A 16910-nucleotide genomic window follows, 5' to 3' on the forward strand; every position below is an offset into this window, starting at 1 on the left:
TTGTTCTGGTCAGTTTATATATATATATATACATATATATGTATATATATGTATATATTGTTGGATCCCAAGTTACCCCCGTATAGGTGGTACTGGACCAGCTCTCCGTTATAAAGGGTCCGAGCCTCTTACCTATGAGTGTTACCCTACTAGGTTAAAAGGACTATTTAAGCTGGTGGTGAGGAGACACGCCTAGCTTCTAACTGCCTTCTTCCGAACGCCTACCCTGCTCACTCTAGTGCAGCACCTGACCGAATAGCCCTAGGGCCAAATACTGCACTAGTCACGTTCGTTAACGGCAGCTCTCCTCTTATTGACCTGTGCACTTCTTAGTTGCTAGGATTATTTTAGGGGCTTGTACAGTAAGCCCCAAGGGTCTGTTTAATTTCTTTGGCTAGAGTAATCTGTTAGAACCGTTAAGTTTATGAACACACTACCTAATAATTACTGCCTGATGAGATATCATAAATCCAATGACAATTTATTCTTTAACTTCAATGGATATTTTTATTGCAAGATTTACCAAGGGCAAGCATACAGCGAAAACTGATTCAAAAACTGATTGTTCACATTCACTAATAATGATTAACTAGGTTTCTAACGTTAAGTAAGTAATTGTTTAAATTTCAAACCCCTGATGAAAAGGCTTGTTGCTGAATGTTCGAATGTCCAGCTTGTAGAGAGAGAGGGAAGAGGTGTACCGGCCGATACAGTTCTTCCTCGCCTGCCGTACTGTTGGATGCTGCTCTTGGTGATTAATTGGAACCTAAAGCCGGGTGGAGCTGGTTAATCCTCCTCTGCCCGCCGCTCCCGTCTCGACTGTATGTTGTTGGACTTCTCTTTCTGCGATGATGGCTTGTTCGTTGCTTTGTCTCTTGAGTTGAAATTCTTAGTTCAAAGATGAGTTGCTCCGATGTGGCCGATCGATCAGCAAGTCTTGAACCCGAGAGCCGGCCGAAGACTAACCACGATCCTCCTTGTGTAGCCCCTTTTATCCCCCTAGGGTGTTCGGTTTGGGGCCGTGCTACTTCCTCTTTTGCTCTTCACAAGATGGTCCTCTATGTGCGCTCAACTTAACAAGATGTGTGTCCGCTGTGTGTGCTCAACTTCCCCGTTCTCTCTGTACCAGACATGTCTGGTTGCAACCAGGCCTTTTCACCTAGTTACAACACTTCAACATGATTTGCTCTCTTGACCTTGTGTTCCATAGTTCGATCTTACTACTATGCATTTATACTTAGATTCAACTTCAATCATTATACAGCTTTTGGTTTTTTGTTATTTAAGATGCTGTCTGTGTTTTAATAGGTAATTACTTGACAATATATATACATATATATGTATTATGTATGTATATATATACACATATATTTTAATGTGTTTGTTTTTTTTGTCCTCCAGCCACCGTAAATAAACAAAGTGATATAATTGCATCGAGTTTATCTGCAGCTGTTGATGGAAACAAAAAAAAAATAAGGGTGGGGGAAGCTGGGGTCTTGCTTTGTTTGAGAGGGACAGCTGAGGATGGGCGGGGGGGGGTGGAGAGAGGGGGATGACACGCAGCAGAGGTTGGATTTGAACCTGGGCCGCTGCAGCAACTCCGCATATGGGTTGCCAGCTCTTCCGACTGAGCTAACTGGGCGCCCATTGTTTTATGTTTTTTAAGTTATAATCAATATGCACCTTCATGTCCCTTCTGGGCCACTGTAGAAACATGGACTCCACCAGAAGAGGAGCCGCTCCCTCTGTAGATAAAAACGTCTCATTCTAAGGAAACAAACACACGAGTCTTATATCCAGGTGATTATACACTAATGAAAACATACCTAATATATTAATGTGACACACTGGAGCTTTAATCTCATCACCAGCAGTTCTAATAAGAGTTTCCTGTATACAGTCTATATATATACATATAGATTGTAGATATATACATACAGTACATTACATCCTCAGACTCAGTCTGAGGACGACGGTTCTTCAGACGTTAAACTGTTTCCTTCCTCTCTGTTAGGAAACTCTCAACCTGCTTCTCAACACTGTAAAACTCACAACGTCACATCTACTGGCTGCTTAATAAAGAACAGTAACAGGGTTGGACATTATATATATATATAATTGTATAATGTAAATAATAAACAGGCTTATGTTTCTATTCACTAAAGGAGGTTGTTGGTGAATATAGAACTACAGTGTTAATGTGTTTCCTGGTGGTAAACAGTTAAATATTCAATAAGGATATTGAACCTTCAGGAGGAATCATGTGAGTCAGGTGGGTGAGCGGCAGAGTCCAACATTGCAGCACCGTCAGCTGTCCTCTGTAGTCTGTGTATGAAGATCTTTATGAAACCAGTGTACGACTGTGTGGTTGTTAACCGTCTGTATGCTGACTGTACAGACTGATATTGTTCCCTCCTTTCATGTTGTGTTCACTCGTATGAACCTATGAGTCTGACAGTGTTGTGTTTAGGAACCATTAGAGACAGTAGGATAGACTGTCTGTTGTGAGGTTTTGTTTTGTGTCCTCTCTGCGAGAACATCAGGGATGTACGTTTCAGTAAAATGTCCATTTATGATGAATAGTTTTGGCTGGAGGATCGTTAAAAACTTGAATTGTACTACTTAGAATATTCTAAAACCGAGCTTTATAATAATCTGTAAAAATAAAACATAATATTTGTTCACTGCAGCTGTATTTCAAACCCATGAAGGTGAAATCAAATCTACTTAAAGCTGCATTCATTGATTTATTTGTGTTTTGTCCACTGGGGGGCAGCAGAGCAGCAACTGAACAGTCTGCATTTTATCTGTAATTACTGAAAGGATGTCGGACCTTTCTGTGTTCACATGGGAACTACCAAAATAAATATATACCATCTTTTAAAAGCGTTAAAACAACCATGGAGCGTTCAGGAACCAAAATAAACAATGGCACAATTTGAAACTAAAGTTTTAACCAACTTTTTTGTGACAGAGTGAGACGTCTTCATTAAATCAACAATGATTGTGGATGGAGGCATTTATTGTATAATAAACAGAGCAGGAAGCAGCCAGTAAGTACAGAAAAATTACATTCAGCAATCCTATAAAATAAAACTCACAGGAACAGGAAGTGGAATCTGGAGGTCACCGAGAGGTCAGTATTAAATCCACTGATCCGCCTCCAGAAGTTTATACTCAGCAGGTTTTAATCAGATTAAAGTGAAGCTGCAGTTAAAGAGCTCAATGCTTAAAGAATGAAAATATCTTCTGAAAATAATTTGAATTATTAGAATATTTGATGTTTTATTATATTTCATTACGTGTTAAAGGTCATTCCACACAACCAGAAATACTGAATCCTTATTATATTCATATCTCTGAATATATATATGAATATCTGATCAGCCAGTCCATCCCGGACTTTAAACTAAAATGTTTTTTTTAGTAGTAGTTTTTCAGTTTTTAAGATTTTTTTGCAATGAAACTGCTGGAAAAAGAAAAAACAAAAATAGATTCTAGTTTCTCTAAATAATTCATGAATGATTAAATTCAATTCACACATGAACCCAATCCAGACAGAACCAGAACCAGTTAGTATGTAGACATCATTTCTAAGAGGTTATGCAGAACAAATCTCAGACCAGGGGCCCTAAAGTCCTTCTGAAAAACAGCTGCTAACCAAACTTCATGAACTCTTTCAATCAGTTCAGAGAAAGAGCGACGTTTCCTTCTCAGGTTGTTTCGACAGGTTTAGCCCCTAAAACAAAACTGATAGAAAAGAAAGACGGATAGAACTGGTGCAGCAGATCATTAAATCATCTTAACCCCTGAGATTTATGTTGAGACAACTGAGAATCAGAACTTAAAGCAACACGATTGCACAGTGATTTACAGACTCAAGTCTCTTCCTGAGCTCCTCAGACCTTCAGGGTTCAGGATTTGCAGACGAACCCGCCGGGTGTCCTCACATGGTAAAAGACGAGCCGTTGTCACTGGATCCGTCCACCGAGCGGCGAGTGGACACGTACATCTCGGAGGTGACCCTGGAGAAGCGGCGCGGGGCGATGTACTTCTTCCCCAGACACCACAGGTCCTGGACGATCCTCCGGAAGTGGTTCCTGAACTTCACCCCGACGAAGGCGTACAGCACCGGGTTCAGGCAGCAGTGCAGGTAGGCGATGGTCTGCGTCACCGTTTTGACTACCTGCAGGGTGTCCGATTCTTCACACAACTGCTGCTCGAACATGTAGGCAGTGTCGTAGAGCAGCGTGAGGTTGTAGGGCAGGTGGCAGACAATGAACACTGCCACCACAGCAAACACCACACGCACCGCCTTGTGCCGCTGGAAGTTTTTGGCTCTCAGCAGGGTGACGATGACAGCAGTATAGCAGAAGACCATAATGAGGAGTGGCAGGAAGAAGCCCACGGCGATCTGGGTGCTGGGGACTGCCACCTTGATCGTCCAGGCCGTGTTGTTGTCACTAAACAAGAACTCGCAAACGTACTCAGACGTATTATAAGTTGTCTCTTGTTCGTAATCTTGGTCGAAAAAGAACTCGCTGTGGGACGGCTCGTACAGGCTGTAGAAGTAGAACGTCGGGACAGACAGCAGCAAGGCGGTGGCCCAGACAATGGCGCAGATGAGGCGGCTGTACGGCAGCGAGCGCAGTCTGAAGCTGCGGCGGGCCTGTACGATGGCGATGTAGCGGTCAGTGCTGATGCAGGCAAGCAGCAACATGCCGCTGTACAGGTTGACACTATAGGAGCCGCGCAGCAGTTTGCAGGCCACCAACCCCATCGACCACGACGTCAGCTCATTGTAGACGATAAGTGGCAGCGATATCACGAACAGCAGGTCAGCGATGGCAACATTGAGCAGGTACACGTCGGTCATGGACTTGGTCCTCTTGTAGAAGGCATAGGTTACGATTACCAGGCTGTTTCCCACGAGGCCCAGGATGCAGATGATGGAGTGGACGTACGGACCGATCACCTCCCCAAGGCTCTGGTTCTTCTGGTGATAACAAGGTGCTGACACATCATAGTCGGGAGTCGGTGTCACAGAGTTGTTGTAGTCATCAGTGTTTGAGTTGTATTCTGATTGGGTGAACATCAGGTTGTCCTGTGAGTAATTCATCTTCTTTTACTGTAAAGACAGAACAGAGAAGTTAAACTCATAGTTTGATTTCAATGTTAAGTTTTCAGGAATTAAAAAGAAGAAGACATTCAAGATTAAGGCAGATATTTAAAGTTGTTCCGATTCTGCCTAAAATGTGCTATCGGCAAGTGTGCAATGATCAGAAACTACATAATTTATTAGATCTGCTACTTCCCAGCAGCTTCGCCATTTTTTCCCAGGATACTGATGACCCTCCTACTCTAGTCTGAATGCCTTAAAAGGTACAATCTGTAGTTTCTGCCACTAGGGGGCCTCTCACATCCAAACAATAAGAAAATATGAAGTGTGATGAGGTAGTGAAAATGATAGTTGGATCTACGTGCTACGGTAAGCGTACTGACTCATTCCCGGTTCACTTCCTGCTCTGTGTACACTGTTTGGTGCTGTAGCTCTGTCAGTGAACGCTAAATATAAATTTGTTTTACTTGTTACAGCGGTTATTTTCCAGCTTAACGATTATACGTATACTAGTTCTACCTAAACAACTTTTAGCGACTTTTCGCTATTTTCAAAAGTTTTTCATACACGCTAGCTTCATTAGCATTAGCAGTTAGCTATGGCTTCTCCCTCTCCCTCTCCTCTGTCCTGCTCAGTGTGCCAGATGTTCAGTTATTCCTCTGCATCCTTTAAAGATAATGGTTCTTGCATTAAATGTAGTTTATTTACTGCGCTGGAGGCGAGGCTTAGTGAGTTAGAGGAACGGCACCGCACCACAGAGATATCTTTAGCCGCTATAGTTAGTCAGCCCCCAGCAGCCGGTGCGGTCCGACCGAAGGTAGCTTCTGTGAGCTCTGTAGATCCCCCGGTAGTTCCCCCGGTAGTTCCCCCGGTAGTTCCTCCGGTAGTTGCCCCAGTAGATCCCGAGCAGCCGGGAAAACAGGGAGGCTGGGTGACTGAGCGAAGGAAGACTAAAACACTGAAGCCCACAGGTCACCACCAACCCATTCATGTTTCTAATATATCTAATCTAATATAATTTTCCCCACTCAGCGACACACCCGCTGAGGAACCAACTCCGGTTATTGGCAGCTCCATAGTCAGAAACGTGAAGTTAGTGAAGCCAGCGGCCATAGTTAAATGTATCCCTGGGGCCAGAGCGGGCGACACTGAATCAAATTTAAAACTCCTGGCTAAAGATAAACGTAAATACAGTAAGATTGTTATCCACGTCAGCGGTAATGACACCCGTTTACGCCAATCGGAGGTCACTAAGATTAATGTGGAGTCGGTGTGTAATTATGCTAAAACAATGTCGGACTCCGTAGTTTTCTCTGGACCCCTCCCCAATGTGACCAGTGATGACATGTATAGCCGCATGTCGTCATTCCACCGCTGGCTGTCGAGGTGGTGTCCAGCAAACGATGTGGGCTTCATTGATAACTGGAAGCCTTTTTGGGGAAAACCTGGTCTGATTAGGAGAGACGGCATCCATCCCACTTTGGATGGAGCGGCTCTCTTATCTAGAAATATGGCGAAGTTTATTTCTAAAACCTGACAGTCCAGAGTTAGGACCAGGAAGCAGAGCTGCTGTCTTAAACACTTCTCTGTGCTTTCTTTAGAACAGTCACCCACCCAAAACCCCATAGAGACTGTGTCTGTCCCCTGACCACCTAAATTATTTAAAGAAATAAAAACAAGAGGAGTTCAACATAAAAATCTAATAAAAATTAAAACCAACTCCTCAGTAGCACAAAATAAGAGAATGAAATGTGGGCTGTTAAATATCAAGTCTCTGTCCTCTAAAGCTGTTTTAGTGAATGAATTAATATCAGATTATTATATTGATTTACTTTGTCTTACTGAGACCTGGTTGTCCCACGAGGAGTATGTTAGCCTAAATGAATCCACCCCCCCCCGTCATATAAATACTCACATTCCTCGAGGCACAGGCCGAGGAGGTGGAGTAGCAGCCATATATGATTCGAGCGTTTTAATGGACCCTAAACCTAAACTAAATTATAATTCATTTGAAAGCCTTGTTCTTAGTCTTTCTCACCCAAACTGGAAAACACTGCAGCCAGTTCTATTTGTTATAGTGTACCGCGCTCCTGGACCGTACTCTGATTTTATATCTGAATTCTCAGAGTTTTTATCAAGTTTAGTCCTTAAATCAGATAAAGTAATTATTGTAGGTGATTTTAATATTCATGTGGATGTTGACAATGACAGCCTTAGTAATGCATTTATATCATTAATAGACTCAATTGGCTTCTGTCAGAGTGTAAATAAACCAACTCATTGTTTTAATCACACTCTTGACCTTGTTCTATCATATGGCATTGATATTGAACATTTAATAGTCTTCCCACATAATGTTTCCTATCTGACCATTATTTAATAACTTTTGAATTCATACTATTAGATTATAAGCCATTAGGCAAAACTTCCTACAGCAGATGTCTATCTGACAGTGCTGTAGCTAAATTTAAGGAGGAGATTCCTTCAGAAATTGATAATCTTGTCGATAGTGCTGCAGGCTCACTACGAAGAACATTAGATTCTATCGCTCCTATAAAAAGGAAATTATTAAAACATAGGAGACTAGCACCGTGGTACAACCACCAAACCCGCCAGTTAAAACAAATAGCTAGGAAATCTGAAAGGAAATGGCGCTCTTCCAAATTATCAGAATATCGCTCAAATTGGCAAGATAATCTTAAAACTTATAGAAAGGCCCTTCGTAATGCCAGAGGAGCCTATTACTCAGCACTAATAGAAGAAAATAAGAATAACCCTAGGTTCCTCTTCAGCACTGTAGCCAGGCTGACAGAGAGTCACAGCTCTATTGAGCCACATATCCCCATAAACTTAAGTAGCAATGACTTCATGAGCTTCTTCTATAATAAAATTATTACTATTAGAGAGAAAATTAATCACCAACTGCCATCAACAGTTATCAGTGGCTCTCCAAGTTCAGGGACTTCTGCCACTGTAAACTTAGATATATATTTAGACTGTTTTCTATCGATCTTCATCAGTTAATTTCAATCATTTCTTCATCGAAGCCATCAACCTGTCTGTTAGACCCGAAATTGGCACTTCTTTACTGGATATGATTCATCTTTCTTTATTATCAGGATATGTACCACAGTCCTTTAAAGTAGCTGTAATTAAACCCCTTCTTAAAAAGCCCACTCTTGACCCAGGGGTTTTAGCCAACTATAGACCGATTTCTAACCTCCCCTTCCTCTCTAAGATTCTGGAGAAAGTAGTCGCCAAAGAGTTGTGTGACTTTCTACATAACAATAGTTTATTTGAGGATTTTCGGTCAGGATTTAGAGTCCATCATAGCACAGAGACAGCTCTGGTTAAAGTTAATAATGACCTTCTGACTGCTTCTGACAATGGACTTGTCTCTGTACTTGTATTATTAGATCTTAGTGCTGCATTTGACACCATTGACCATAATATTCTTTTACAGAGACTTGAGCATCAAATTGGCATTAAAGGAACCGCACTAAGCTGGTTTAAGTCATATTTATCAGATCGTTCGCAGTTTGTACATGTTAACGATGAATCTTCAATAGATACTACAGTTAATCATGGAGTTCCACAAGGTTCTGTACTTGGACCAATACTATTTACTTTATATATGCTCCCTTTAGGCAACATTATTAGGAATCACTCCATTAACTTTCACTGTAATGCAGATGATACGCAGTTATATCTATCAATCAAGCCCAATGAAATTAATCAATTATCTAAATTACAAACATGTCTTAAGGACATAAAATTCTGGATGACCTGCAATTTTCTGATGTTAAACTCAGAAAAAAACGAAATTCTTGTTCTTGGCCCCAAAAAACCTTAGAGACTCACTGTCTAAAGATATAGTTACTCTAGATGGCATTAACTTGGCCTCTAGCACCACTGTCAGGAATCTTGGAGTTATCTTTGATCAGGATTTGTCATTTAACTCCCACATAAAGCAGACCTCTAGGACTGCCTTCTTTAGAAAAATTAGAAACATACTATCACAGACAGATGCAAAAAAACTAATCCATGTATTTGTTACTTCAAGGCTGGATAACTGCAACTCTTTATTATCAGGTTGCCCCAATAAGTCCATTAAAACGCTCCAATTAATTCAGCACAAAGGGGATATTACGCCATTGACAGGCGACAGGTGAAACGCAGCGTTACATGAATAAAATAACAGACCGAACATTGTTGTAAACATTTGGGATAATGTAAGTACACATATATTGAGATTTAAAATATTTTCACATTGTGATTCAAACTCTAAAAGCTGTTCATGTATCAGTGACACACTTTATTTATTAATTTAGGACAGAAACAACTTTTTGACTTTCTCCAAGTTTCGTGATGTAAAAACTATAAAACTCGAGATATTTAAATGATGTGAAAGTGGCACACAAGAATCGGGGTAGGACTTAGTTCTGCTCGTAAAAAGGGTTGAAGATGTTCTAGTTGTGGTCGTTTAAGGTGTTGATTGTGTCAGTGTTTGTTCTCAGGTGTCTGAGCACTCAGAGGAAGTTTGCAGAAAAAGAGGTCAGTTGACTGTGAAACACTGAGTGACCCAGTTAATGTATAATGTGTGGTTTCCTTACAGGTTTCACACTTATGTCAGAGGATTGTTGGTTTGATCAGAGTGACTGTTCCCCGCTGAAAACATTAAATAAGAATTTTCATGATTATGTGTCCAAGTTGGTTTATTCTTAAGCTTTTTAAATATATGAAACGGTGTCCCACAGGAGTCCGTACTGGGTCACATTTTATTTACAATTTATATCATTAATGCAACATTACATTTTTATGCAGACGACAGAGTTATGTATAGTTCTGCCTCATCTTTAGCGAGGTCGATTGAGGACCTGCAATCTGCTTTTAATGTTCAGAATTCAATTCATTTCAATTAAATTTTATTTGTATAGCGCCAATTCATAACAGAAGTTATCTCAGGACACTTTTCAAATAGAGTAGGTCTAGACCGAACTCTTTAAAACATTATTTACAGAGACCCAACAGTAGCACCATGAGCAAGCACTTGGCGACAAGGGCAAGGAAAAACTGCCTGTTAAAAGGCAGAAACCTAGGACAGATCCTTCGGCTCTAGGTGGGTGGTCGTCTGCCTCGACCAGAAGAGTCTTCTGATTTGGGTTTCTCCCAACTTACTACAGTTTGTATGAGAAAGCTTTCTTCTTCTATACAATCATAGAACGGAGAACTGGAACATTTTAGACCAAATTACAATAACTGCCTTCTTACTGTTTAAACTTTTGTCAATATGGATGTGCTACACAGCGTTAGATCAGTCAGGTTCTCCACAATTCAATCCTTCACTTCATTTTACACTAACCACGTGATCAAATCATCAAATCAATGATTGGTGATGTATGAATTATGATGAATATTCATAGTTTAAATAAACAATCTGACAGTATTTCCATTTTTGCTGAACATGATTTTGGTGCAGAAATTATTAAAGGTCTGTTCAAATAAAAGCTAGAATATTAATTTAAATTCTAAGGTATTTACGTTACTTTGACTCCACAAAGAGAACCAGAACTCATATTAAATAGTTTTTTATCTACCTTGGTGAGTTATTGTTAGTTTACCAGCTAGCAAGCTTTTTAATGTATTTTCACTGTATTTCTACCATATTTAAGATTTACTTTGATATATTTAAAGATGACATTAAAAGCTTTTATTATTAAATCCAACAATTTAGGCATGAAAAAATATTTGTAACTCAAGTATTTGTTGTTAAGGTAACTTGGGTAAATTAAGTTAATTTTTATCATTTTCATTCAGTTATTTGAACTTAAGTATATTAAACTCTTACTAAACTCATTTAAAATGTGTTATTTATCTTAATAAAGTCAGACTAACTTTAAAGCATCTTCTTTATACAAATGTAAACTGATTTTACTTCCACTAAAGCAAAATATTACCTGTCAAAACAGCTAACATAATATCAATTAAAATCAAAATGGGAGCCAATTAATTTTGGGGCTTGTGTTTTTGTAATGATATAAAGTCAATATAAAGGGAGTGGAACAAACTGGAATTATATCACTAACATTTAAAATACTGCACACATTCAAGTTCACTTGAAACAGTTTTTACTTTTTTGAGTTGGGTTCAATTGATGTGAATAAGTGACTGCATTTTTGTTAACTTACTTCTTTTATTTTGACTGTATTTCTACCATCTGTTGGATTTACTTTGACATGTTTAAAAATGATATTTGAGACTTTCATTATTATTTTGGGCATTTTACATTTAATGTTGTTGGTTGTTTTTAATATACATTTATATATACACAATTATTCACCAAAAGTTTTATTTTGAAAAGGTCACAATGGCAATATATATGCATTTCAATTCTCTAAAATTGTCTGGACTCTGATGTGAGACCAGATCGAGACTCTTTACTAACCTTTACTCAAGGATCAACCTGAGGAACTTGAACCTTCAGGTTCGTCACTTTTTACTTTGCAGATGAAGATTTTACACACAATGTGTTTATACAAAGATCTTAAAGGAGAAATAAACTGTTTTTTATTAAAAGATGACAGTTCCTCAAACGCCTTGTGTTCCTGCTCTCTACTTCTGCTTGATGGACGCCATGCGGACTTCAAACTGGCCGACAGATGCTCCGTTTGTACTCTCGGACTTCCCGTAATTCAAATGTCAGCTGAAGTTAAACAAACAACAAACTGCGCTGGTTTAAAGCAGCTTTTTATTAAACAGCAGTTCCAGTTTGATTGTCTGTCTGATCGTCTGCAGCCGGACTAAGGTGAGAGCCACATTAACCTGCTGAGCTGCATTCTGCTGACCTGACTCACCTGTACAGGTATTTGTTCACCTGACTTCCTTTAAATCACCTGACTTCCTTAAACCATCGGCTGAGGCTGTGATTTACTGCCCGGAGACCTGCATTTAAAAACATCCTGTTTTTATAGGAAGTACTTCACTGCTATATCATCATTATCATTATTATTAATATTAGTTTTATTATTATTCTTCCACCGGCCTGCACAGCAGGGCTCTCTCACTGTCTGCGGGCCACTTCAACAAGAAAGATCAATATTGTGAAATATTTCCATCACTAACATCATAATTAACACATTTGTGCTAATAAACCTGCTCTCTTCTTATCAACCCTGCACATTCAATTTGCTTCAAACACAAGTTTCTAAAAGAGAAACTTCAAAGCTCTTTGAAATGGAAGGAATTACTATTTTTGCAGTTTTGACGGCCACAACGCGCTCGAACCCTCATGAAACAGTGGCGGGACATCCCGAGTAAAAAGCTCAAGAATCTTTTTTCACTTACGAAACTGAGTTTGTGTTTCTTGAAATGTTCAATGGAATCTGTATCAACATTTTCTTTTCTGTAGGTAAAATAACTTATTGCATTGATGGCATCAACTTCAGATTCAGTGCAATCTAAAGACCATTACGATTAAAAGTTGTGCTCTTCTTCGCTGCTTGCAGCTTTATTATAATTATTTTATTATGATGATTATTATTTGTCTGCTGCGTCGGTTTTAATTGCTGTGGGCTGGAGTGATCTGCAAAAATGAAACTTGGCTCATTTACTGGAAATAAAGAGATTTGCTTGATAAAACCTCTCCAAGTCCACCATTTTGAATTCTTTGAAAAATGCCGGCTGCTCCTGAACCGTCGAGCTGACTGCTGCCAAACGTTCTGTGGATCATCGTCGGACGGAGCTGATCAATAGTTGCATAAAGCTTATTGATCTCTTATTTAGTTTTTAACATATTGATCAATTAGCTTCAGAGGGGTATGGCTCAGCACATAAACAGATCAAACCGATCTTTACAAAACTCACAGGATATGTCCATATAAGGACCCTGAACACACCCTGAAAGTTTCATTCAAATCCACCACTGGGGGGCCACACAAAGGGAAAACACTGGGCCTGCTATAAATCAGAAATTTACATTTTCAGAATGCCTTCTCAGCATTTTGCTTGTGGTGTTAAACCAAAGCCCCAGAGTTAACTAATCTCAGAGAAGGGAAAACATGCTAACACTGATCAGAGTATCCTGCTACCTTTAGTGTTTGTTCAGTCGTCACCAAACTGGACTTAGTAATAAATTTAATTTTATAACGGGACACAAAATCTGAACCCGACTCCAATTTTCTGAGTGAATGTGGTTGAAACTGGTTAGTGTTAGTATATATTTATATATCTGTATGCAGACAGAGGAGCGTCCACTGATATTAATCTGTGTATTTTAATATGACCCAACTCTGACCTGAAGGAAAACACCATCTTTTTTCACATCCTGTAGATTTTCATGATAAAATGACACAAAAATGACTCGGTGTGATCTTATCTGACATATGACATCATCTGCCTCAGGTTCCCCAAACAAAGACAACGAAACATGAACCGAATCTACTTATCTGCACGTTTCTGTCCGTCCGTCCAGCTGCTCCATATTAAAACCTAAAGTTTAGATTTAATCTGGACTGAGACAACCCCCTTCGCTTCACAACTTCCAAACTCACAAGACAGAAGTTTTGTCAAAGACAGAAAATAAAAGTGAAAGAGATAAGAAAAAAAAAAGAAATAAGAAGTGAAGGAGGGCTGTGGTTTTACTGAGAGAGTGAGGAACAGAAATAACAGAATAAAAGTAGAAATAAAACTCACTGGCTGCTGCTGCTGCTATTGCTTGGCGCTCATACAGGTGATGGTGGAGGCGGCTGCACGGCATCGATCTCACACTGAAAACACACCGCTGATAAAAGGGAAATGTGTCTGTGAGAGAAAGAGAGAGAGAGAGAGAGAGAGAGAGAGAGAGAGGGACCTGAAAGAGGAAGACCTGAATTCGAGGTTTCACACAAACACTGATGTCTGTGGTTTGAAATGTCTCCTCGCTCAGCGACGTTCTTTAAAGTCACAATAACAGCAGAAAGTTTTCGATGTTCAAAGAATAAATGTTTATTTCTAGAAATAAATATTAATGTGTGAAAAAGATTCTTACTGTAACAGGCATGAAAACGGGTCAGGGGTGAAAAAGGTGAGAAGGATATTACACCTCTAGGGGGGTCCGGGGGAGCATGCCCCCGTAAAAGAACATTTTGAATATTCCATATTTTAAAGCATCAATCTGATTCATTTTGAGATGCATTTTTTGCCAACCTGGGGAGAGCTGGAGAAACTTAACTTCAGCCATGAGTCAAAAATATTATGGCCTCCTTACTAAGTATTATGAAAGCCATTTCATGCCAGCCTGTCACTGGGTCTGACATTTACAGTATATGAGGCACAATGTGGTATGGTCATGAAAACAGGTCATGAAAATATACTATACTACTCCTAAAACAGCTGGCCACTGTAGTTTCTAGCAAAAGTTACCCAAACAGAAATAAACAGTGTATTTGTAATGGGATGACTTTCAGCTACGGATTTGGTGAGCTAGTGAGTATTTGCAGCAGAAGAACGGTGTATAACGGATAGAATAAACTACAGTGTAAACAAAAGATTAAACGGAAATGTTGCCGATCTTCAACCTTAAAGGGATAGTTCGGGTTTTTTGAAGTGGGGTCGTATGAAGTACTTATCTATAGTCAGTGTGTTAGCTACATTAGCTGCTGCTCAGCGATCCCTCAGTTTGGAGAAGCAGAGAGCTGCTCCAGCACAGACCATCAGTCCAGATGCAAAGCGAATTTCTGTTGCACAGTATCCTGGACAACAACGCTCACCCTCTCCACCAGGTGCTAACCTCGAGCAGAAGCACCTTCAGCAACAGACTCATCCCCCCCGATGTAACCCTGAACGCCAGAGGAAGTCTTTTCTTCCTGTGGCCATCAGACTCTATAACTCATCTACCTCCGGTCGCGAGAGGGACAGTGGAGACACTGTGTCCTGAACAAATGTCACTTTACCGTTTTTTTTACCCAACTTTCACTTCATCACTTTATGTAGTTGTACTGTACCATAGTTAATTTATGCTGATAACAAATGCTGCTACAAGTTTTTAAATCACTTTTACCACTGTTACCACTTTATCCAATCGCTCCTTATCACTTACTTAGTTTGTGCTTATTTTATTTCAATTTATGCTGCTAAGCTGCACGGTGCGTATTGTTGTATATTGTATATACTGTACCTACGTTTAACTGCAATTTTGGTTGCACTTTGTAACATTTAGTTACTTGTTTTCTTCTTTTCTACTTATGTTACCTGTAAGTGCTTACATTTTGTTGCATTTAGTTAATTGTTTGATTTATTTTATGTTAGCCTTTATTTTATTTTTTTGTTTTATTTTATTTTATGTCAGCTTATTTTTACTCTGACCCTGTATTACTTTACTTTACGACCTTTGTATTGAAACTGTTGCACAGTAATTTCCCTCGGGATAAATAAAGCTTCTTGAATCTTGAATCTTGAAAACAAGATTTTAGCATAAATTCTGTCCTCTTAAAATTGTCCTCCTGCTAAATATCCAGATTTTCATATAACTGTAATCTGATGAAAGTTTTTTATGTAACTGTAATAGATTACTGTTTTTGTATGCCTGTTCTGTCACTGGTGTGTATTTGATCTTTTATGTGGTTCTGTATCAGTGATTGTCCCTTTTATCTCTATGTCTCACCGTGCTGCTGCAGCAGGTGGCGCTGTAACCAACTCCCACATACGACGTCACACTTTAACAAATCATCCACAATTCGAACAACCAATCAGAGCCGAGAAAGACAGTAGATTGTTGAGTCTCGTCATACTGACGTCCTGGGAATGAGACAATCAAATATCTTCAAGCCTCCAACCCAAAGTGTCTTTCTATCTTTCTCGGCTCTGATTGGTCATTTATGTTCGGCCCAGTGGATTCTTGTAATTCCTGTTAGGAGCAGTAGGAGGAACCAGAAGAACCTGATTGTTTCACAGATTATCTGTCTCACGTTCTACTGTCAGTCAAAGTTTCAGATTTAAAAATACTTACTGCAGCTTTAAAAAGCAACCACAGTTTACATTTGGATTTCTTTGTGAATTTATTGTGTAGTTTCCTGGATGTAGCGTAACGTACATCCGTTTCATTACATATTTATGATTCGGTTGGTTGGACATCGTTGACCACTCGCAGACAACAGCAGATGAATGAATGAGTGTGAATGAGTGAATGTGACTGTAGTGTAAAAGCTGCAGTTCTTACCAAGCACTTTGGATAATAATCTGCAAAATTAGCCCAGTTTTTGCCCACTGATGAACCTCATCATAATGAATGTGGTCACTGGAGTTTTTATATTATTTGTATTTTAATGTTTCATTGGGCTTTTTGTGAGATTATTGATCTCAATCAGACTTCCTGGTAAAATAAATTTAAAAAATTAATTATGAGAATGAGGGGGTCTGTTGTTGGAGGTGTTTCATTGGCTGATCAAGCGACTGAGTGAGCGACTGTACTTATTTATTGGTGTATTGATTTATTATTGATGTTGGTGGTTTGGGTCCTCCGAGGTCAGTTTGTGTGTGAGACTTTTAAAGAGCTGCTGTTTTATTGGGTGTTTCTGTCGGTTGCTAAGCTTTTGCTAAGTGGTCATAGAGTCCTAAATGTTGAATCGGAGACGTTCAGTATTATTTTCTAGGAGGTTGCTAACATCCACACTGCCGCGACTGGACGGATAACATACTGAAAGGGTTACTAGGTGGTTGCTAACGAGGTGTACAGGGACTTACACTGGAATAACGATGATGCTTTATATCTGGATATGTGACGCCGTGGTTTACATTTAAACAACATCAGAGGCTC

At 39.5% G+C, this 16910-nt stretch overlaps 1 protein-coding gene across 1 annotated transcript; it reads right to left on the reverse strand.

The window, feature by feature from the left end:
- Positions 1 to 3004: 3004 nt before the first annotated feature.
- Positions 3005 to 16802, reverse strand: ccr6a (chemokine (C-C motif) receptor 6a). The gene is made up of 2 exons (XM_051409188.1): positions 13811 to 16802; positions 3005 to 5128 (listed from the first exon to the last, which is right to left on the reverse strand). The coding sequence occupies exon 2, from the start codon at positions 5117 to 5119 to the stop codon at positions 3947 to 3949; it is 1173 nt and encodes a 390-aa protein (XP_051265148.1). The 5' UTR covers positions 5120 to 5128; positions 13811 to 16802; the 3' UTR covers positions 3005 to 3946.
- Between the last annotated feature and the right edge of the window lie 108 nt (positions 16803 to 16910).

This window comes from Dicentrarchus labrax, unplaced genomic scaffold (genome assembly GCF_905237075.1).
Source record: "Dicentrarchus labrax unplaced genomic scaffold, dlabrax2021, whole genome shotgun sequence".
In the NCBI taxonomy this organism is placed as follows: Eukaryota; Metazoa; Chordata; class Actinopteri; family Moronidae; genus Dicentrarchus; species Dicentrarchus labrax.

Excerpts from the sequence above, each read along its gene's own strand:
- ccr6a (XM_051409188.1), bottom strand. The coding sequence starts at position 5,119 with ATGAATTACTCACAGGACAACCTGATGTTCACCCAATCAGAATACAAC.